Genomic DNA, 22,982 nt, shown 5'->3' with positions numbered 1-22,982 from the left:
AGCGCTTGTAGGGCATTTGTCTGCAGTTATTTGCGTGCTTTCAGGTCAAGGACGTATGCAGCGTAATAAACCCATCCTTGTGACTCCTGTCATTTTGACTGAGCGGTGCTGCTGATGCTGTGCGCACCGCACTCTGCAGGCTTCAGCCAATCAGGTCAGCCGGCGGCGGGAGGGGGCGGGGGGAGCGGCCGTCACAGCTAACTGACCGCGGAGCCGATCACATTCTCCGTCCGTCGAGCCGCTGCATCATGTACAGGTTCATGGACTTCTGACTGGACTGCTTAAACCAACAAATCTTCACCCTAAGGCGCAGTATTATTTTCATCTAACCGTCATCCATGAGATTCTTCAGGCTTACCTTCAAGTGCTTCGTCGACTGCTTTTGAATCTCCTTTGTCAACGGCTGAACTGACCGCGGCGCTTTGTGACAAAATCTCCATCTCTTGGCTGAGCTGAGGGTTTCCAACGTGTTATAATTACAAAAAAAAAAACTGCGATTTTTTTTAATTTCAAGAAGGCGAGATAACAAACTCAGAAAATCAAAACGAGACAAGTGGAGCACTGCATACCAAGGCTACATCTCTCTGCCTGCCTCTGTGACTGAGCCCGCCGGGTGTTAGCCGGGCACATTAATCAAACTTCAGCAGCTTCCCCTGGCTAAAACCATCAGCCAGCTTGGCTTTTTTGAAAAATAAGATCTATTTTTTCGTGCCCAACAAAATGTCACCGGAGTTGGAAGAGAATAGCCAAGGTGAGTAGGCTAACAATGTGTGACCTCCGCTGCTCAATAGTGACTCAGTTTTTACCACATGATTCAACCACTAGCTAAAACATGACCACATGCTGATGAATTACAACGTGCCTGCCGCAGCTTTGACATTAATGTTGGTGGACCTGCGTAAAACCTGCCTCAGTCTATAATCTTTACCACAGTGTGCATACACTTACAGGTATCTCAATACACACTTAACACCAGAGCGAATTCAACTTCACACAGGTCATTTTCAAGCTAAATATGGTGCTGAACAGGTGCAAATACTGGTGAAAAGTTTTTTTTTGTTTGTTTTTTGTTAGTCATTTCTTTATGTTTTGCATTCGTTTTGATCCGTTTTTTTTTTTCGGTTTCAAAGATTTTCAACAGGGGTCGACAGATTATTGGCCTGGTCGATTATTGGGGCCAATATTTGGCATTTTGCAGATTGTCTGCATTGGCATTTTATTTTAATGGTTGCTGATAAAAAATTGAATCATTAGAAAGTGTCAGCATGGGAGGGACTTTTACTTTGTAAAACCTCAGGGAGCTATTTTTGTTAATTCATTTTTTATATAAATTTTAAATAGACTTATTTAAAAAAAAGTTGCAGGGAACATACAGTATATGATGTTGAACGTTTCATTTAATACATATTTAATACCAAATAACGGTTATTGATCTCACTGACTACTAATAGTTGGTATCGGTATAGGTCCTGAAAAACAATATCGGTCGACCCCTAATCTTTAACACAAAATTCAAAACACATAGAAGTGATATAAATCATTTATGGTTAATCCATAGACAGAAGCAGAGACAGAGATGCCAGGGGAGAGTACACGTATAAAACGCCAGAGGACAATATTCATTCATAAAAAACTGGTGAATGCAGATGATCTTCACTCATTGTCTGGTTTTTACGTCAGAACCAGGAGAGCATCATCATGTAGCAAAAAGGTGACTCCTGCAAGGAGAGGCGAGTATGCAAGGTTATATTTTTTTGCAAAGACCCCATGTAGGGACTGTTCTTTAGTTATCAGAAGAGGGGGGTGGCTGGGGTGTGACTTTAATTTTTAATTTATTTTGACTCCCCCCGAAGCTACAAATATTTTGCCTTAAGCCTCTGAGTGATTGGTGGATAATGCTTGACCTTCCCTACACCATAAATTAGTTGTTAGAGTTTTAAAACATACACTTTATTGTTTGAAAAGTAGAGGATGAAACCTTGTTTTTTTCCACTTGTGCTGTGCATGCTTATTAGTTAGTGCAAATTTTAAATGAGATATGTAGAATAAAGCAATTTTAATGAAATATCACTATTTTAACCTTAGATTTGGTTATGTTTTATTCTGACTAAAGTGTTCCTCCCAAATAATGTGTTCAAGGACAGTCAGAAAATATAAAAATCCAAAATAAATTTCTGTTTTTACAGTTTCCAGCAATGATAGATGGGGTCATTTTGGCAATTTCTTAAGGAACCATGCCTTGCAGATTTGGAAGGCAGGTTTTCTTTAAAAATCAGTGGTAAAATAAATACAAAATACAGCTATTTAAGTTGTATGCAACTCCCCTAAGCCAAAATAAAAACCATAAGTCCCTCCACAGTTCTTTGAGTTATTTGACATGCCTCCCTCTTTTTCACCCCCCTCTCCCTTCCCATAAATAATGAATAGCCCCTTACACTGAAGAACAATAGCTTTTTTTATTGTCTTAACCAAATGTTTCACACTGTGTGTAGTTATTCCTCAGACAAATAAACCACAGGTATCCTCCTGTGCAGCTGATGTATGGATGCTGACATCTCTTACCTTCCCCACTCTTTTCCCCTCCTCTGTTCACACACCCCCTCAAACTGCTCTGATCTGGATTCAGCTGCCTTGCTTTGCATCCAGCACAGAGCGGCTGACGCTGACACCGTGGAATGGCACTAATGAAGCGACACGTTGCTTTTATTTGTGTTTGAGTGCCTGCATATACAGTTGGTGGTGTGTGTGTGTGTGTGTGTGATAGAGAAAATGAAGGTTTTGCAAGTGACAGAGGAGATATACCATGCACCGGTTCTGTCTGTGTTGTACCGCAGCACACTAATCATTCTGTGAGACATGAACATCGGGGGAGGGTTCAGTGATGACAATACAAGTGCAACACGATTTTAGCCCAACTACTTATTGTATGAAGGCAGTTTGCAGCAAAAAAAACGTTGAGATGTATTTCAGCCCTGATACGGCTGAGTGGAGATATGTAATAATTTCCTAAAGTACTGTACTGGTAAAACGTGCTGTCTCCCGCTTCCATTCAGTGCAAGTCTGGCCCAAGAGACTGTAGTTTATCTGTCTCCAGCGCTGATGTGTGATGAGAAGTTGTGAATGTGTATATTTTAGATATGAGTGGTGTTAAAATATTGTCTGCAGTCCTGTGTGATAAGATATTGTATTAGTGTTACTCAGGCTTTCCATTTGTCCTTCTTTATTCTGCTATCTACTCCTCTTTTCATCTGACCCTTGTGCATCTTTTTCTTGTCCAGGTGAAATCAGTCTCCCCCAGCTAGAGGCAGGGACCCTGTCCGAGGAGGAGGGCGGGGGGTCAGCTCGCCCCCTGGTGCCTGTGCCTGGAGCGGGCCCGGGGTGTGGTGAAGGTGGAGGGGCTGGCCCGCCGCAGACCCAGGACGGGGCTGCAGCTGGGACTGGAAATGGGGTTGTAGCAGTACCAGTGGTGGAGAGAGAAACTTGGACCAGACAGATGGACTTCATCATGTCCTGCGTGGGTTTTGCTGTCGGCTTGGGCAACGTGTGGCGGTTTCCTTACCTCTGCTACAAGAATGGAGGAGGTGAGCTCCAAAAGCACTGTGCAGTTAGGCCTTTGAAAGCTGAGCAAATTCGTTTGATTTAATTAAAAAACCTGGGGAGAAGGCAGTGAGAAACATAACAAGATATGGCCTAAGAATTAGCAAGTTATTAGTAAAATGGAATACTTGAAAATAAGAGGAAAAAAATTAAAAACAAACAAGAAAAAGACCTTAAAAAAGTGCTGAAAATCAAAAAGTGTACTTTGTAGGTTTCCTGGCCCATTTTCTTGCAATTTGTTGGACAATTATTGCCAAGTTGGTCATTGCCTTTTCTCCATGTTTTTGAAACCAGTTTGCTCAGGTTTCAAAGGTTTAAATAGCTCATGAAAGGTGTCTGAAAGCAGAAGGAGGAAAGTGATGTTGCTCCAGGTTTCAAAGGGTTAATGTAGATCTCTGTGTTATACACACACAAATAACAAATCATACAAATCACACCGTCACAATGAACATATGAGATTCATTTTGAAACCTGTTCAGCCAATTTATTTGCTTATGAATGATTTATTCCAAAACTCCAGATGACTACAGATGAGAGTAAAGAGAGTACAAAGAGTACTTTGTGTTGAATTTTGAATCAATCTTGTTTTGCAATACTTTTGTGCATTAACTTATCAAAGTATTCATATGGTGCACCACCCTGCAAAGTCCATAACAACTCCTAAGTATAATCCATCAGCATTGCTTGCAATCTGATGGTGGTGTTATCTGCAAACTTATTTATTTGCTTTCAATGAAATGCGGTCATGGCTTTGCATGGTGAAAAAAAGGGGGCTGAGCAGAGAACCCTGAGGGACTCCTGGAGGAGGTGTTTCACATTGGAAGCTTGTCAATATCAACAAACAGACAGCCTCACCTTTTCCTTTGTCTTGTGCCAATCCCAGCTGTTTGGGGTCTGTTGGTGAGGCAGTCCACTGTCCACTAATAGCACTCTTCCACCAGATAAGCTCTGGTTCTTGAAATGGTTTTGTTCAGGATTATTGGAATGTTGGTTCATTCAAGCAAAAAAGCATTTGTCTACTACTTTTTAGCAAAACCATTATAAGCAAGGATGCATCAATAACTAAGGGTGTTGCACAATGCACAACAGAAATAAACAGTAGTAGCAAGATGACAGATTGCACTAATTACCTTTTGTTCTGTATGACAGATATTTCTATATATCCAGAAACATGGGCTTACTATTAATGATAAGAAAACATAGCAGACTATTACTTGCAAGTCTCTTTCTAACCAGAAGAATATGACTTTTTTTCCAGCTGCAAAACAACTTTTGGGGTTCCTAACATGTATGTTTTTGGTCAAAATACTCCAAACACCTTCAAATTAGGTGTGTGAACCAGAACAGAACCTGTTTCATGTTGGTGGGAAAGAGAGGGTAGGACTCAAAACACAAATGCTTAACTTGTCTGCCAGTTGTGTGGCAATAATTGTGATGAATACTAAGCTGAAGTCAACAAAAGTAATTCTTGTTCTTCAGCACTCCTGAAATATTATGAAATATAATTCATAGGTAAAATATTTAAAATGTTACAGAAAAAGGTATCCAGCTACTACAATACCATAAGCATTAAGGACAAGCAAAAAACTGGAAACATTTGACTCAAGTCACTTTGCAACAGTTCAGATGAACTCTGGACAGTTGGAAGGACAACAGTGAAAGTGAAATAAAAGTAACAGGCAGGAAGGTCTGCGTGGCTGTGAGCACGTAGCTGAAAAGCCATGCCCACCCACGTGGTTTCACATGATGAATTGCAGCCGTCAGTTGCTTAACAGGCGGACTTAGTACAAATTGCTTTACAGTCTTCCCGCTGCTCTCTCACTGGCATATAAGGTTATTTGTGTTGTTGTGTACCTTTCACCGCATCCTCTCCTTTTATATCTATGCCAGGTTGTCCAATGGTAACCTGCCCTGACTGCAGCTTTTGGCCTTGACTCCTCTTATCTCTGTCCTACCTACTTTTCTATTTTTTTATGGGGTGATTCGAAACTCAGTGTGCAGCTGTGTGTGTGTGTGTGTGTGTATTAGTCCAGCCCTCCCTTTCACTCTTGTGTGTGCGTCTTGTGACCCGTGGCTCTGATACCCACCTTCTGGTATCGTATAACAATGGCCTGTCTCACACAGTCAACCCCCTGTGCTTGTGCCCAGCACTCATGTAGCATACAAAGGTGCTCTCTCCCACTCTCCTACTGATAATGAGGCATATGGATATGTCACACAATAACTGTCCTGTGACCGCACCCGTCCTTTCTTCCGCTTAGCGTTAGCACAGCCACATTTGCTTTAGTACTTGGTTTACTAGAGCCTGGCGATCTGGAGAAAATCAAATACTAAAATATTTATGACCAAATACTTTGGGACAACATCGTAGGGTTGACTATTGGTGCTTTCACAAAATATTTACACAATGAGGATTTTAATTCATGATTATCAGTAATATGTCATTTATTTATTTAAGAAGGAACAACAACAACATAAATTGACATTTAAGCAAATGTAAATCCACCGAGTTAGCTGGGGAGCTAGTTTTCATTGGGAGTCCCTTGCCAAATGTTATTAGGCATCCTAAAATTTATAAACAATACAATATGAAGATACAGCATGTTCAAGACAAACAGCATTAAGATAAAAATGCATGCAATATAGTTACATATGTACAAGTTAATAATATACAACACCATTTGAAAATATGAGTGGCTAAAATCCAAATAGCAGATGATGCAGGTACAGTGTGAGAACAGTCATATTAAAATGGAGTAAAAATAGCCTAGCATCAGTGCTGACATTGTTGGTTCTCAATAAACCATTTTTTAACATTATACTTAAATGAGTGACATGATGGGGACTCCCTACTTGATCGTGGTACTGTGTTTCAGTGGGTAAAGGAAAATAACAGCAGCTAGAACAGTCTGTTAAGTTTAGAAAATTACATGATTTTACCATCATGCAGCCTTTCAGGAAAAGACAACACTTTAGATATTATGAAGATCTCAAGTCTCTTATCACGGTGTCGATATAAAACTGATATATTGCTCAACGCTACGTTTTACAGCTTTGACTCATCCAGGGTACACCTTGTAACACAACAACGCTATCAGATAAGTGCTGGGGCTTTTCATCAGAACTGCTTGTTACTGAAACAAGGACACACTCCACTGGAGACAGTGAACGTACTGTAAATGTGGTCTAATAATCTCATTCATTTATTAATTTATTTATCTCTAACTGAGCTGCTACTCCTGATGTGTGTGGTCCAGTTATGATTAGGAAGGATTTACTTAAGCTTATTAAGGATGCGGTTCCTCGATGATTTGGCCAATATGTTGGGGTATGTCAGCACAAGCATTTCCTCCAGTCATTCCATTCACGCTTTCTATTGGATCTCTCTGCCTCTCTCTCTCTCTTTCTTTCTCTCTGTGTGTATCTCTCTCGCTGTCCTACCCCTCTCTTAGACTCACACTCATGAATGTTTCCTTATATGGCTGCAGCCCTACTCTTAGAGAATGACATAAAGAATGATGGACTGAACGAAGCACAGATTGTCAATCAATAGCACTGTTGCACAGCCAGTCGATGCCTCGGTGTGTCATTTTTGTATTTGTTGAACCTCCTCTACCACAGCGCTGTCCCAGTTTTTCTGCCTCCCTGTCCTGTGATGTATCCATCTTTCCCTCCTTTCTTCTTAGCCTCTCTGTGCTCTGCGTCATAGCTGGTCATGTGACTCCCTCCCATCTGCGCACTGTGGTGGCGTCACCTAGATATATTATTATTCAAACCTAATCGTTGCGATTGGATTTGATGTGTTAACCGCCTTTTATCATATTTTCTACTGTGTATTCCTGATCACAGCAAGCTTTTGTTACAGTATGGGAATCCAAACAGATTATTTATAGAAAATGTTGAGCACAAGCCCGTTGCCCTGGGCCAGCTACTACTAATCAAATTGAAACAAGTCCTAGATGTCTATCAGGACTAATACTAACTCCCCTTGGAGTGTATTGTCTTTTTCCCGTCTCCATTTGATAGTTCTTATTCTGGCGTGCAGCTTTCAAGTTCAAGGACAGAACTTATCAAAACTGAAGCGGTTGTGGAATGGAAGACGATGCCGTTATCTCCCACATACACATCCTATGCTTCTCCTTTCTGTGGCCTTGTCTGTCCTCCACTCTGGCTTTCACACTTTTGTCCTTTATTGTTTCCTCCCCTTATCTACTTTTCCTTGTTGTGTTAAGTGCATGCCAGTGATTGTGCAGCTTGTGTTCTTAAAAACTTTAAGCATGACTTTTAACCCAGGTTTTCTATTGCCAAATGTACTAGTATAATTTGTCTTCGAAGAGCAGGACATACTTAATAACCCTGGTTCCAATAATTAAATAACAAATGAACATTTATTTTAATTGGAATAGCTAAATGCAATGTTAAGAGGTTAATTATCTCAAGTCTCGAAGGTGTTGATCATTATTACTGTGATTATTTCTCTCTTTAAATTTACAGACCTCTTCTTACTGCTGTCTGGGCCCTTCTCCTTTTATTTTCCACACATTAAATATGTAAAGTATTATCAACAAAATGGTGTGCATTACATCTAATCTGTCTCATCCCTTGGGCTAACCAGAATTCTTCGATTGTTGCCATAGTAATCATCATCCGATTCAGAATGTATTACTCCACATAACCCATAAATTAAGATATAATAATCCAAAAGTATTCATTTTACATCAACATTAATTATTAGTAGTTGTTCTTGCAACATAACGACATTTAAACTTATTGACAGTTTTATGATTTTAACTTTCCCTCATCTACCATCAGTCATCAGCAGTCCATCGCTGCTAATAATGAAAAAGACACTAAGCACCTTGAACAGTTTCGAAATTTGCAAAGACGACTTCCAAAAAGTCGAGTGCCAGATATGACAAAGGAAAGTGGCGTATCACAATTTGTACAACAAACTTACTTAATCACCTAAAAACTGTAAGTAACAGCTTAGCTGTCATGCAAAGTCTTTTTTTCTAGCAATTATGGCCAATGTTGCCGTGACCTGCGTGCTTATAAAGTGGCTAACTGCCATGTCATTTTAGGTGCATTGACTAAAGACAGATGTTTTCAAAAAGCCTGTCTTGTGTCTTCATCTCCTATTCCCATCCCCAGTCACTGAAACATCAATGCCCAAAAACTGGTATTCAGGACAGTCCTACTTTTTTTTTTTATAACCAATTCAGAGTTCATTCACACCATTAAACATAAATTCTGAAGGGTGTGATCCAAATTTAACATTATTGGGTTTTCTCGATACTAATTCTGGGACTTTAAAGCTTCATTGATAGTTACCTGCAAATATTCAGAGCTTCATCCATGCTGGTAGGACTTGCTGTTTGTGTGTGTGTGTGTGTGTGTGTGTGTGAGAGAGAGAGAGAGAGAGAGATAGAAAGGGGAGGAGATGGTGAAAGATGGATTATTGCAAAACATTGAGCATTTCTGTTAATTATTAATAAATCAACGCTGCAGGTTCAGGCCACATCACTACCACAATTTGCCTCACCTGTTCCATTTTCTTGCTTACAGCCAATTTAATTGCCTGAAGTGGGGGTCAATGACTTTATATTTGAATTCAAATAAAGATTTAGACATTTATTACCAGGGCAAAGATTGAAGCTTGGAAGCATGCAGGTCAGCCCTACTTCCAACTTCATCACCGAAGGCCGTGCAGCTCAGACGATGAGATCAGTGCGTTCTGCGCAAATATGCAAATTTCATAGGAAATCTGCTGTGTTTTCATCTCTACTTGCCAACTGTTTCTTGTGTTGAACAGAAGGCCGCATCTGTAGTTTGGTAAAGTTGGTTTTCATACTTGATGCAAATTGTATCAGAGTGCACAATGAACCATACCGAAGATCACCCTTTCAAGTGGACCAGGGCACAGATCAATGAGCCTGGGGTACGGTACACAGTGTTCACACTAATCAAACAAACTATGGGGTCAAGTGTACTGGGATCTGGTCCAGGGTCGCTGTTGTGAAAGGCTCTTTACTTCAGACGGATGTGATGAATGTGACCATGTGATAAATATGTGTGTTGCAGGGGTTTTCCTGATCCCCTACTTGCTGATTGTGTTTATCGGAGGAATCCCAGTCTTCTTCCTGGAAATCGCACTGGGACAGTTCATGAAGCAGGGAGGGGTCTCTGCCTGGAACATCGCACCCCTCTTCAAAGGTACCAATCTCTGTGCATGTTAGAGTGTCTGCCATACCAAGAGGGCATCGGTTTTTTTCTAAAGAAGGTTTTTAATTCAGTCCATCACCTTGGATTTGTAAATTGCATCCCAACATATCTCCTCTGGCTTCCTCTCACTTTCTTTCAGGCCTGGGCTTGGCCTCAATGGTGATAGTGTTCTTCTGTAACACCTACTACATCATGATTCTTGTGTGGGGCCTCTACTTTCTCTTCCACTCCTTCACCAACCAGCTGCCCTGGGCCACCTGCGGACACCCCTGGAACACCCCCAACTGTACACAGGACTTCCGCCGCGCCTGCCACAACCGCAGTGCCGCCCAGCCGGCTCTGCCATCATCTTCTGCCAACCTCCTCTCCTCCACTTCCCCGTTGAATCTGTCCTCAACCCAGCTCCTCCTCAACGGAAGCTGCATGGACGCTGAGGGCATGCGCTCCCCAGTCATCGAGTTCTGGGAGTATGTTTTTACCCCGTCTGCAGTGTCATGGAGGAGTTGTTTGTTTGATTATCTAATCTCAAAGCCATTAAAATTTAAATACTTATCTACTTAAAAAAATTTGAATTCACTTATCAATGTATTGTGTCGGGCACTAAGGACCAAAAAGTTTCAGTCATGCAAACATTTGTACTTATAAATGCAATGAGTTTTCCTGTGTATACATGATAATTTAGGTGGTAAAGGGTTATTGTTTGACAAAATGTAATTCAACCTTCAGTCTTTCTGTGGAAGTTACTTATTTACTTTGCCCGACACTGTTTTATATACATGTTGAAACTTTTTTTGTAAAGGGTCTAGTAGACTCACTTTTATGCCTTTGTGTTCTTTCTCCCAGGCGTAAAGTGCTCCGTCTGTCTGGTGGGCTGCACGAGCCTGGTGACATCAGCTATGAGATGGTGCTGTGTCTCATAGTCACCTGGGTCATTGTTTACTTCTGCATGTGGAAAGGAGTTAAATCTACTGGCAAGGTAAAGCAATTTCTGGCTGTATGATTAACGTTATATGTCACTGCTTGGGCTTATTGAGTGCAGATTAATATTAATGCCTCAATACGTTTACTGTATGTGAAACGTTACTTGTCACTGTCGGGTTATTGAGTGCAGACTCATATTTGCATGGCTTCATGCAAAGGTTTAAATAATCGCAGCATTCTGCCCTTTGACCCCAAATCAGCTTTGGTATAGTCAGAGGATCAGTGTCTAGACACTTTTTTTTCTGTTTTATCACGTGTATTTATGTAAATATGCAGTTTAATGTTTCAGTCAGGTTATAATCTTTTAATTACCCCTAGAACCCCTATTATGTTATACTCTGCATACCCATAGTTCAGAATGACCTTCATTTAGTATAAAAAGGTGCCCACTCTCCATTCTGTTAAAATGTCTGTGCTCTGATACATTGGAATAATGAATGCATTCTTATTTTGTAGCATATGGAGATGTCTGTGTTTGCATACTTGTGTCTCCAGAGTAGCCAAAGCTCATTGAGTGAGGGAAAAATAATGAAGGAGATTGAGCCAGCTAGCCAACGAGCTGTAAGCCGATTAGTAACTTTCCACCATGTAGTTGTTTGAGAGCTGGAAAGGGGCTTTTCTGCCCATGTTCACCCTAGATCAAGGCAAATATGTGCTTTCTCACTACTTTGCTCTTACCATAGTGATTTAGCTGGGATTTGATGCTTCTGCTAGGTCGCAGGGGGCGGCTTTCTCAGCATAACTTGACAAAGACTACCTTCTGAAAAGGTCTGCCAAAAACCCCTGCTATTGCAGGAGGTTTACAAATTGTCTGGCTTTCCATTTACAGGCTACCTTTTCTTCAAACTAACATGACAGGGCCCATTACACATCTACTACAGGAAGGACCTAATGGGCTTCTTCTTAAGACTTGAGTATTTGCAAAGAAGGTAATTGCTTAATCAAAGTGATAAAAACACACTTAGGTGCAGTTACATTGAAACATTTGACCATAGCTGATAAACCATGTTGATAAGCACTAAACTTTTCCTCCAAGCTTGTTAAATTCATCATATAACTGCATATTGTTATGTACTTACTTCATGTAATGTGAGGAGTTTAAATGTTTTAAGGGTTTACTGTGGAGTTTTCTACCATCATTTAATTCAAGTTTTAATGCATAGCACTCAAACTTCACCTCCCCACCCCAAGTATACTTAACAATTTGGTTCTATGTTATCTCAGGGTGTACTTCACTTCTCTCTTTGTCCATCTTCCTGTAGGTTGTTTACTTCACAGCTCTGTTCCCCTACCTGGTTCTGGTTGTTCTTTTGGCCCATGGAGTCACTCTACCTGGAGCTTTGGATGGGATTGTTTACTACCTGAAACCAGACTGGTCCAAACTTGGAGAAGCACAGGTATGCATAAGCTTGCATTTTGGCGTTGTTGTAACAAGAAAATATTGTATCAAGTCAACAGAACAGTCACACTGTTTCATTTGTTATAGGTGTGGATCGATGCAGGCACTCAGATTTTCTTCTCTTATGCCATCGGACTGGGCGCTCTGACTGCGCTGGGCAGCTACAACCGCTTCCATAACAACTGTTACCAGTGAGTTTATCCACAACATAAAATCAGACACCACTGTCATTGGAAGGAGGCCAGCATCAACACAACACAACACAGCATCAGGCAGACTCATGCACACTGCTGCATGTGACTTCAGATTTGTGTTCTAGTATCAAACAAACAAAAACAGTGTTTTCACCAGGTGTATTTCACTACAGACACTCTGACAGAGAGAGAGCAACTTCATTCCATCCATACTAACAAGTACCAATAGACCAGTACCAATGCCAGTTCATGTTCTTCTACTTATAATGTTGACTGTCAAATTCTAAATCAACACTTGAAGTTGTAAAATTATTTCCCCCCCTGATCAAAATAAAAGCAAAGAGGTTGCCAGGAAGAATCACAGCAGTGTCTTGAAACTCTGAATAAGAATAAGAAACAAGCTTTGTCTTATTTTATTTTGATTTTTGAAAGGCTGTAGAAATGAACTGCTACAATAAAGGGTCAGTTGTGTTTTTAATGAAGATTAGAGTGTTTCACCAGAGTTACATTGTCATTTTTTATCAACAGCCAGCCTCACTATTGCTGGTTTTTGTTGGCTGGTAGATGGACTTACATATAGTATTTACCCTGCACAATGAGATATGTAAACATAGTAAGAAGTTGATAGCTCCATAGCAGTAACAGGGGTATATTTTTTGTAAATCATCCCTTGCTTGTATATTTGGAATCCCCATAGTAGGAGGAGCCTGATGAGTATCCTGCCATCAGACTTTTTCCCTGCCTTGACCTTAATTGGAAGTTGAAAGATGAGTTTAGATACTGAGGTATGTCAGCTCAGCTCTGTTTCTCTCTCTCACACACACACACACACACACACACACACACACACACACACACACACACACACACACACACACACACACACACACACACACACACACACACACACACACTTGGAGGAGCCCAGAAATAGCTAGGGGGATGTGTAAATAAACTGCCTGCAGATGCTGATGTATAGTAGATTTAGGGCCTGGCTCCGGACTACTTTTTTTCTTGTTTATCTCTTCCGAACTACACAGCTCGACTTTGTTTTTAGCCATGCGAGCAGTGGAGCTGCTGCATGAATCACACTGTCACTCTGTCAATCTGGTGGTCCAAATTTTTAATCCAGAGTATGACACCATGTTAATTTTACATGCCAGAATTTTAAATGTTGCATGCCAAACATCAGAACAATAACATCCTATAGCTATTGGCATGCACAGTTGGTAATATTTAGATGATAAAGCACACTAGTGTTTGCACTACACCTTAAGGGGCCACAGTACTCCGTGAGAAGCATAGACTGTATGTAACTATGACCGTAGACACAGTGACTTCATCCACTGTTTTGTTGACTCCCGTTTTGAAACCTCAAGTTCGGCTTTTTGGCCATTGCATCTTGGATATAAGGAGCCAGAAGTGCCTGTATTTGGATGAAAGGGTGGAGTTAATCCTTATGCTACCTGCTAGTTTGGTAAGCACAGTGCAGCTATGATTAACTGTGACAATGCTAATGCTAATTTTGCTAGGAAGAAAAGAATCTTAAAATCTTAAGAATCTTTTTTAGGCAAGCAAAATGTTACTTTTAACTTTCTTGAACTGTAAACAATGACAGCTGCAGCTACGCTTATACGCACCATGTATCTGATGTCACGGCATGGTTATGTTACATTACTAACATTGTCCCTGTGGTAGTGACTTTTCAACGGATGGCACCCACCTGTCCCTTCAATTATGCATATTAAGCCTGAATAACTTTTAAACTGTTAAGTTATAGAAAAAGTCACCCCCTATAACAGTTGTCATGAATGTTAAAATCAGCTACGTGGACCAAAACAATTTTTTGTACCAGGCTGTAAACATGTTTATTTCTGCTGTTAAGTTGGGCATTTTAACATGAGGGTCTATGGGGACTGACTCACTCTTGGAGCCAGCCTCAAGTGACCAGAGGTGGCCACTTGGACAGATTGCTTCGGAAACCCACTTCTCACACATCTTTCAACGTCAGATTAGGGGTATCTGTGCATTTTTGTGGTTTTTCTTTAACTGTAATCCAACATTCACAGCTGTACAAAATGACTTCTCTTTCTAGCTCTATTTTTATTACTTTTGTTAATTTTTGTCACATTTATTTCTGTCACTTTTTATATGAATAACAAAGTACAACTCTATGAATGCCTTTCAGGAGAGACTGTCTAAAAAAGCGTACTGTTAATCCCATACATAAACAATATTGCGTCCCAGTGTTGGCCCACTTTTCATTTCAACTTTGAGTGTGGCTGTGAGCGTTTAAATCAGGTATCAACACTTTCTAATGTCAGACAGCATATCCTACTATGAACTACTTATTTTTCTGTTATAACCTGACCTTTAGACTGAGGGAAGCTGAGCCAGGTTCAGCAGTGTAGAGTTGAGCCTGACAAGCTGAGTCTGGAATGTCCTAATATCCCCCTCTACCATAGATAAACTCTTTTGATTTATGTTAAATCCTCACAACCCTCAGGCAATATGTAACATTTTTGCACCATTCTTGGTAAGGTTGAATGTTGTGTTAAGTTAAAAGTTGCATTACAGCCTCACAGGGCTACTTGTGTGGCAGTTGACTTTTAGTGTTGTTTAATGCTTGTGGTCTTGATATGGACAGCTTTTTTAACCCAAACATTCTCGTGTGTTTTGATTCCTCACATTCATGAGCATTCTTCTGAGTTTTAGATTGATATTGACGGTTAACTGAGTGGAAGTTGCTACTTAACACAGCTGCTACAGAGTCATAATAACCATCATGGTGCAACTGTTGTTTATAAATTCTTCTTATCAGAAAAGATTCTTAGCCACTGTTGCCAGCTTAACTCCACTTGTCAGGATAAACACAAGGTCATTCCTTGCTATGTAGACCAGATAACGGATGTTGTTGACTTCATATTAGAGTTAAATCTCCAACAAAATTTGATTAAACATGCAAGCATTACTATAATGTTAGATATATTTTACATAGCTCAAAGTCTGTAGAGGCTTTCCTTTCTCTTTTTCCATTCTCAGACCTTGAGACAAACTTGGCTGTCTGCTCTCTACCTGCCGAGTACACAGACAGCAGCAGCTTTTAGAGAAATTGCTATTGATCCCCATTCACCATCTAGGCCTGAGTGTTTGTCTTGAATATCTTAGCCCCATGTCAAAGCATATTATAATGCATCTTTTTTTCACAATTTCATGCCCCCCCCCCCTCCTCCTTCTCTCTTTCTTGTTTCCTCTTTCTTGCTCTCTGCAGGGATGCATTCTTGCTGGCCATCATTAATAGTGGAACCAGTTTCTTTGCGGGCTTCGTGGTGTTTTCTGTGCTGGGCTTTATGGCTGCAGAGCAAGGCGTGGACATCAGTAAGGTGGCTGAGAGTGGTAAGAATATAGATTTCCCATGAATCAGCTGCCTAAAACCCAGTACACTGAGCTGAGTACTGACAGTAAGAAATATATGCACTTTATAGGTTATGCCTCTGACCCTGTCTCTTATTGTGCAGGTCCAGGCCTGGCCTTCATAGCCTATCCCAAGGCTGTGACTCTGATGCCTCTGGCACCGCTCTGGGCAGCACTTTTCTTCTTTATGTTGCTCATACTGGGTCTGGACAGCCAGGTAATCCTAATTTCTGACGCATTTGAGTTTGTTTATATACACTTGGATTAAGCTTGGGCAGTATGTAATATTTCATACCTCTACCTCACACAGTATATGATGGTATAAGTGTGTGTATTAACTGCCCCCTCAGTAGAAACCCACAAAATGTAGAGAAAAGTAATATTCTCAAAACTATTTTCCTTATACAACAGAGAAATACAAGTGTACACCTTTTGAATTCAAGTTTCTCTCAGTCTCGACTGAAAAGATGCAGATTTAAACCTTTTAAATCTGCATGGACATCAGTTTTTCTTGTGCTGCATTCAAATGCCTTTCACAAGTATTAAAACCATTGCAACCTGAGCAAAAAGTTGAATTCTCTTCAAAAACATGGGAAAAGGCAATGAGCAAGTTGCAAGAAATGGGTATAAGATCATAAGAAAATAATCTGAAAATTAACATTACAAAAAGGGTTAGGGTTAGGGTTAGAGAGAAAGAGAGACAAATATTCGAAAATTTATTTTTTTAATCTGTCAACCTTTTATAGATCACTTTAAGTATTATATATATATATAGAGAGAGAGAGAGAGCCAAAGAGATAGATAGATAGATAGATAGATAGATAGATAGATAGATATTCAAATTATGAAACAGAATATATAATATATATCTTTTTATTTTTTTTGCATTTTTGGGGTCATCTTGTTTTATTTTTACTTTCCTTTTTTTATGGTTGTCAGGTAATTTCTTGTTTCTTGTTTCTAGGTCATTTCTTCTCACGTTGGTCATTGCCTTCTTCCCTTGTTTTTGAAAGAAATCAAACCAGTTTCCCCAGGTTTCAAAGGGCCTTTGCCTCGTTAACTCATCATAAAACACATTGTATTCAAACTCATCAGAAAGAAAGTAAAACCCACCCAAAACGTGGTGATGTCTTTCAGCTCAGCTTCCTGCTCCACCAGTAGAGATCGGAGAATGAGCTCTGGTGGTGCGTGCTGTGCACTCCAGACAAATGAGCTGAATAGAAAGAGGAGTACCTGTATTTATGACGGTACTGAAAAATATATACCTTCTGGATTTCTTTATACCCTCGTATACCAGGATACTGCCCAATCCTAAATTGTATTGCATGTAGCTCAGAGGAACTTTAAGGTATGACTTGCCTCTATATTTTGCCGTCTTTTTGGTTCTGTAGCACTTTTTGTAGACTAGATAGCTAGTCTACTTTTCTTTCTCACACAAGTGCGACACAGTCTACCCCCGTCATGTCCAGTTTTAGCATTGCATTTCTTAGCAGCCTGTTTGTTGTTTGTCTGTTTGAGCCAGTGCCTACATCCATTGTTTTACAGCCCAGGGATTTGTCAATGAGCTTCTGTCTGATTCACACAGAGAGCGTCTGTCTACCCTCCCATCCATTCATTTACTCTTACTTTCCATTCTCTCCCTCATTTCTTCAACATGCATCTCTCTCTTATTCCTGCTACATTAGCCATTCACATGTTGACGTTTCCAGTAAAATAATGTAAAAATAGCCGCACAGCTGTTTTCCTCTCAGCTGGAGGCTGAAATATGCTTCTGCAAAGACACATGTAAACACTCTTGCATAGGGAGACTGAGGAGGGATGTCTGGGTCTGAGCCGATATGCTCACCTGAATATTTTTGTAGGGTGACGTGCCCATATTACAGAACTGTGCAGAAGTCTTAGGCCACCTTTAGCTTTCGGATTTTAGCAAGGTTTTAATAATCATAAATATTTATATATCAGTGGTCTCTTTACCAAAATACAACCGGAACATACAGGAAATATGTATACAGTATTATAAATGTAAATCTTTCAGGAACAAAACAACTTCAACATGCTAATGTTGCAAGTATTTTCACTTAGCATGTTTTGAACTTTCTTTAGCAGAAAATATGATATTTACTAATTTTCTGGTATTCCAGAAGAATATTTAAGAGAACTGCAAGATAGCTTGCCCAACAGAGTTCAAGAGGTGCTACGTGTAAAGTGAGGTTACACTAAATACTGACTTCAGTTTGAAGAAACAAATTTTGTTCAGACCTCTTCTGTGTTTTAATGGATTGTACTTGTTCTCTGTATTCTTTGATGGTATCTTAATAAAGAGACTGAGAAAAAAATATCCTCATTGCAACCTTGCTAAAGCAACAAATTTATGGTAGCCTTAATCTTTAGCACAGTACTGTACAATAGAAGATAACAACTGGATGTCTCTGTGCACAACACAGAGTCTTGCTCACAGAGTTAGAAGTATATTTTGTAGCAAATTAAACTTCACTTCCCTACCTTTGTGTCCCTCTGTCTCTTGCTCTCCCACTCACTTTTGTTCTCTCTCATTCACTCTGCACTCTCTCTTCCAGTTTGTAGGGGTAGAGGGTTTGATAACGGGAATCATGGACATGCTGCCGCCTAAATCTGCCCTGGGCTCCCTGCGGCGAGAGGTGGTAGCAGCCATCTGCTGCGTCATCTGCTTTCTGATCGACATGTCTATGGTCACAGAGGTACAGTGAGGATTCCCTTAAGTTTTTAGACCTCATTTGGTTTTATTCTGAGGCTGAGAGATTAGAACACAACAAACTGTTATGATCCTATTCAGAAATAATATGAAAGTCTTTCACGTGAGGGTTCCTACAGTCATGGAGCGTGGACAAGTCATGAAATTTAACAATCACTTTTTCCAGGCCTGGAAAAGACATGGAACTAGTAAAAATCATTGTAAGTTTTCGATTTTGAAAGAAAACATGCCTTTTTTCTTCTTTTTTAAAATTGGGACATCTGCTTATCATAGCCACAAACTGTAAAAACAGAAATTATTGTTGGGTTTCCACATTTCCAACAGTCCTTGAACACATTATTAAAGACACTGAAATTATGTTTGTTATATATTTGATGTGTAGGAACCCTGTCGTCTGAACTTGAGATTGTTTTCCTCTGTAGCAGAAAATTATTTTAATGTTTCTTTAAAATGCATGACTTGTATAACAAATTCTTAATTAGGCACAAGACAACATTTCCAGGAAAGAACTGGGATGCAAGCCTAAACAGTAGAGGCAAGGCTGGAAATAGGTCACACATAAAGTATTAACAGGATGGTCTTGATGCAGACTGCTCTCTCTGTGTTCCTGTCAGGGAGGGATGTATGTCTTCCAGCTGTTTGACTACTACTCTGCCAGTGGCATCACTCTGCTGTGGCAGGCTTTCTGGGAGTGTGTGGTGATTGCATGGGTCTATGGTGAGGCAGTACCAATCATTTACAATACAAACAACACAAACCACACAATTTGACACATTATCACAACATCCTTATGTCATTTCTATCAGGCGCAGACCGTTTCATGGATGACGTGGCTCGTATGATTGGCTATCAGCCCCTACCCTACATGAAGTGGTGCTGGTCCTACATCACACCTTTTGTCTGTGTGGTAAGTAACGGTGGAAAACAATCCCTGTCACTTAAGGATTGATTATACAGTATTTTTGAATGTTTGAAGCAATATAATTCAAATGCCGCTTTTATTGTTGTAATCAATAAGTAACCTCCTTTTCAAGAATAGACTGTATACAAAGATGGATAACACGTCATCGCTTACTCCCACTGTACAAAAAGTTGGCAAGATATCCCGGATACGGCAGCTGCCATCTCGTTCTGGTGATGTCTTATTTCCAATTGAAGGCAATTTAGGCGTGTTATGCGAGTGATAAAGGAAAGGCAAGTCCCTTATATGTGGGAGTGTCAAAATTGACACGTTTCTATTAGGTTTATTTTATATTCACAATTTCAGTTTACGCAATTTGAGGGTTGATGGAAACATATATACTATTGTCTGTATCCACATTTCTTTAGACTTTCGGGAAGACCGGTCCCGTGTATAACACTCATTTAAGTTGCCGTCATTAGTAAGTCTGTTTTCAGTTGGTCAGACTATTATTGAGAAGACTGTTTTCTTGTTTTGTGGTTGCAGTTTACTGCGTCTTCCCCTCTTGTGTTCCTGTGCTGCCTTTTTCCTTGTTTTCACATCTACACACATGCCCTGCATCAGCCTCATTAGTCCTTCCCTGCTCCTCAGTTTCTCCCAGCCCATCAGCTCCAGGTCTCCCAGTTCCTCTGCCTCATCACCTTATTCCCCTCACCTGAGTTTCTCTGCTCCTTTCCTCCACCTGCACTTCATCCCCTCATCAGGCTAGTTTGTATTTAAGTGTTGGTTTTCAGATAGGTTAAGGTGACACAGGAACACAGGAGGGAAAAACACAGTAACTGAAATCCAAAAACCCAGAAAGTACATTCATCTTGCTAATATGACCAAGCAAAAACAAAGGCAAACTTCCTAATAAAGGCAACTCCATGACACTCCACCAATTCTCCGCGCAGTCTTCCCAAAAGTCTAAAGAAATCAGGACACAGACTTTGACAAAGTAGAGGGACCTCTAATTCTTGTCTCATTTGTTGACTGATAAACAGAGAAAGAATTGTTAGGTTGAGCAAATCAATGCACTGCGTAAAGCTCTACAATGAAACAAGACTTCACCCATTGTAAATACTAAAAAAGATGGAAACTCAATATGTGGCAGTCAGTGTAGATATTGTAGCAGCCGTCAAACACTCCACGGACAGCTAAATGTTGCAGTTTATATTTCAAAATGTTTGTGTGTTTTTTTTTATTCATTCTACATTTATTTACCACGTTTGTTGCCGTAAACAATGCTGCTTAACTCTTTGTAACCTGGATCATCATTAGTTTTCTTGTGCTGCGTTCAGACACCTTTCACAAGCTGTTTGCCTCTTTGAAACCTGGCAAAAAGGCAATGGCCAACTTGGTGCGAAATGTCCCACAAATTGCAAGTTATTAGTAAAAGGTAACAAGAAAATTACCAATAAATTAGTTTAAAAAAGAATAGAGGACTAGTAGAAAATAATCCAAAATAGGAGAAAATTTCCAGAAAAAGATATTTCTGATTATGTTAATTTTGTATTTAAAATCATGTTACAGAAGAAAATATAAATATATATTTAAAAATACATTTTTTCAGTACATTTTTTAGTTAGTTTTATTTATTATTTATATATTTATTTATTTATTTATTTATTCATTCATAATTTTTTGGGCCAAATCTTTAGTTGCTCGTTGCCTTCACCCTGCGTTTTTTTTTTTTGTTTTTTTGTTTTTTTTGTTAAAGAAATCAAACCAATTTTCTCAGGTTTCAAATGGTAAAATACAGTCAGAAAGACTGATTGACGTGATTTGCATTGTTTTTGGAATATGTCACATGATACACAGTCTCTAGAACTGTATGATTTAACTTTTGTTTTTTTGGGGTTTTTTTACATGGTCTAGTGTTTAAAAAAGTAAACACATCTGCACCAGAGTGTTGTGATACAACTGAATCAGGAGATAAGTCCATTGTCCTAGCCATGAAAAGTGCTTCTCAGTATGTTTTTCTGTAAGTTTTACTTTACAGTTTAAAACTCCTGGACTTTTTTTGTGCACATAGGCAGTGTTCCTGTTCCATGTGGTGAACTACAAGCCCCTGACTTACAACACAGTGTACACTTACCCGATGTGGGGCGAAGCACTTGGCTGGGCATTGGCCCTATCCTCCATGCTCTGTATCCCTCTCACTGTTATCTACAAACTGCTGCGCTGCAAAGGATCTTTGCGGGAGGTCAGTATGCCTGGGGGCAGGCGTGCATGGTCGCACACAGTCTTTTGTACAAGTGTTTCTGTTTTTCATCAGCAGAAATGTGTCTCCTTGGATACTGCACTCACTCTCCTGCCGTTATTTGGTTTGCTGATTTCATCATAACTCATTAGAGAGGGTTCATTAGAGAGGGCCGAAGCATCTGTCCAATAAACAGCTCATCATCCATATGCCCTTGTGTTTCTCCATGTAGCGGTGGCAGCACCTAACCACCCCAGTGTGGGGTCGACATCACCTGGAGTACCTGGCCCCAGAGAGCGAGGCCAAGCTGCTGCCCCCTGCAGGAACCAAGAGCACGCTTCTCTTTGAAAGTGTCATCTGATGAGCTGCACCCCACAGAACACAGAGCCAAGGTCACCTTGACATCAGCAGAAACATACACACACACACACTACACAAAACACATGCACACTACACAGGCCTGGTAAGAGAGAAGCGCAGATTGGTTACACACCCCAGTTTTATATCTACGGAAAAGCCCTGGACAAATGGACCAAAGATTAGATGGGAGAGGAACTGAAACGCACCCGCACAGTCATCACATGCTGATACGCCCTCTGCTCTGCTTTCTGACTCTACCTCGCTGACTCTCCCTTCTCTTTCCACTCCCCGCCTTTGTGCTGTCCCGTCCCGTCTCGTTCTGTGAGTGTGACGTGTAGTTGCGATATCTTCCCTTTCTGTGCCTGTTTGTCGGGCTTTTAACAGCCTCATTCGTCTTATCACGTCATGTCATTTTGTGCTAAATGAGCAAAATTAAAAGATTCTAATGAAACTCTAAAAATGAAAGACCTCAGATCTGCTGCTGATAATGCCATGGTGTGAATGTGTGTATGGATGCATGTATGCCTGCACCTGTGTATCTGTACGTGTGTGTGTGTGCATGTGTTTGTAAGAGGAGGCGTGTGTTGGACCGTGGCAGCGATGTCTTCATTTACATGTGACATTGTCTTTGGCCGACTGTATTCTCTCACTTACCTGTACAAAAACAACTTCCATTTGTTAAAAAAGTCAAAAAGAGACAATGCATCGCCACTTCCAGCTGTGTGTTTTGAACTAACTTAAGTATCCAGTGTATTGTAGGGTCTGTGAATCAGTGTTAACAATATTTGGAGGGGATGATGATCAGTATTTCCACCTCAAGAGAAGGAGAGAAACGTAAGACAGAATTGTGCAAATAGAAGGAGAAGTGGGATTTGTGGGAGGGGAAAGAGACTTGATGCTATTTCTGGGAAGAAGCAATAAATGATCAGATAAAGATGGAT

At 40.2% G+C, this 22,982-nt stretch overlaps 1 protein-coding gene across 1 annotated transcript; it reads left to right on the top strand.

Moving 5' to 3' along the window:
• The first annotated feature begins 211 nt into the window (after positions 1-211).
• On the top strand, positions 212-22,981 carry LOC121946568 (sodium- and chloride-dependent creatine transporter 1). The gene is made up of 14 exons (XM_042491191.2): positions 212-751; positions 3,279-3,581; positions 9,679-9,810; positions 9,959-10,286; positions 10,663-10,795; positions 12,063-12,197; positions 12,287-12,390; positions 15,665-15,789; positions 15,912-16,024; positions 18,384-18,524; positions 19,153-19,255; positions 19,345-19,445; positions 21,514-21,684; positions 21,914-22,981. Exons 1-14 carry the CDS (start codon positions 721-723, stop codon positions 22,040-22,042), a joined length of 2,049 nt encoding a protein of 682 aa, XP_042347125.1. The 5' UTR covers positions 212-720; the 3' UTR covers positions 22,043-22,981.
• Position 22,982: the final 1 nt, after the last annotated feature.

Source organism: Plectropomus leopardus, chromosome 9, assembly GCF_026936395.1.
Source record: "Plectropomus leopardus strain MGB_pleo_1.0 chromosome 9, ASM2693639v1, whole genome shotgun sequence".
In the NCBI taxonomy this organism is placed as follows: domain Eukaryota; kingdom Metazoa; phylum Chordata; class Actinopteri; order Perciformes; family Serranidae; genus Plectropomus; species Plectropomus leopardus.
The sequence above is the reverse complement of the archived record's forward strand: the minus strand, read 5'-3'. Positions and strand labels throughout refer to the sequence as shown.

Bases quoted from the DNA above. Each gene is read 5' to 3' on its own strand.
- LOC121946568 (XM_042491191.2), top strand. From the start codon at position 721: ATGTCACCGGAGTTGGAAGAGAATAGCCAAG. The intron at 10,287-10,662 runs GTATGTTTTTAC...TCTTTCTCCCAG, and splicing joins CCAGTCATCGAGTTCTGGGA to GCGTAAAGTGCTCCGTCTGT. The intron at 12,391-15,664 runs GTGAGTTTATCC...TGCTCTCTGCAG, and splicing joins TTCCATAACAACTGTTACCA to GGATGCATTCTTGCTGGCCA.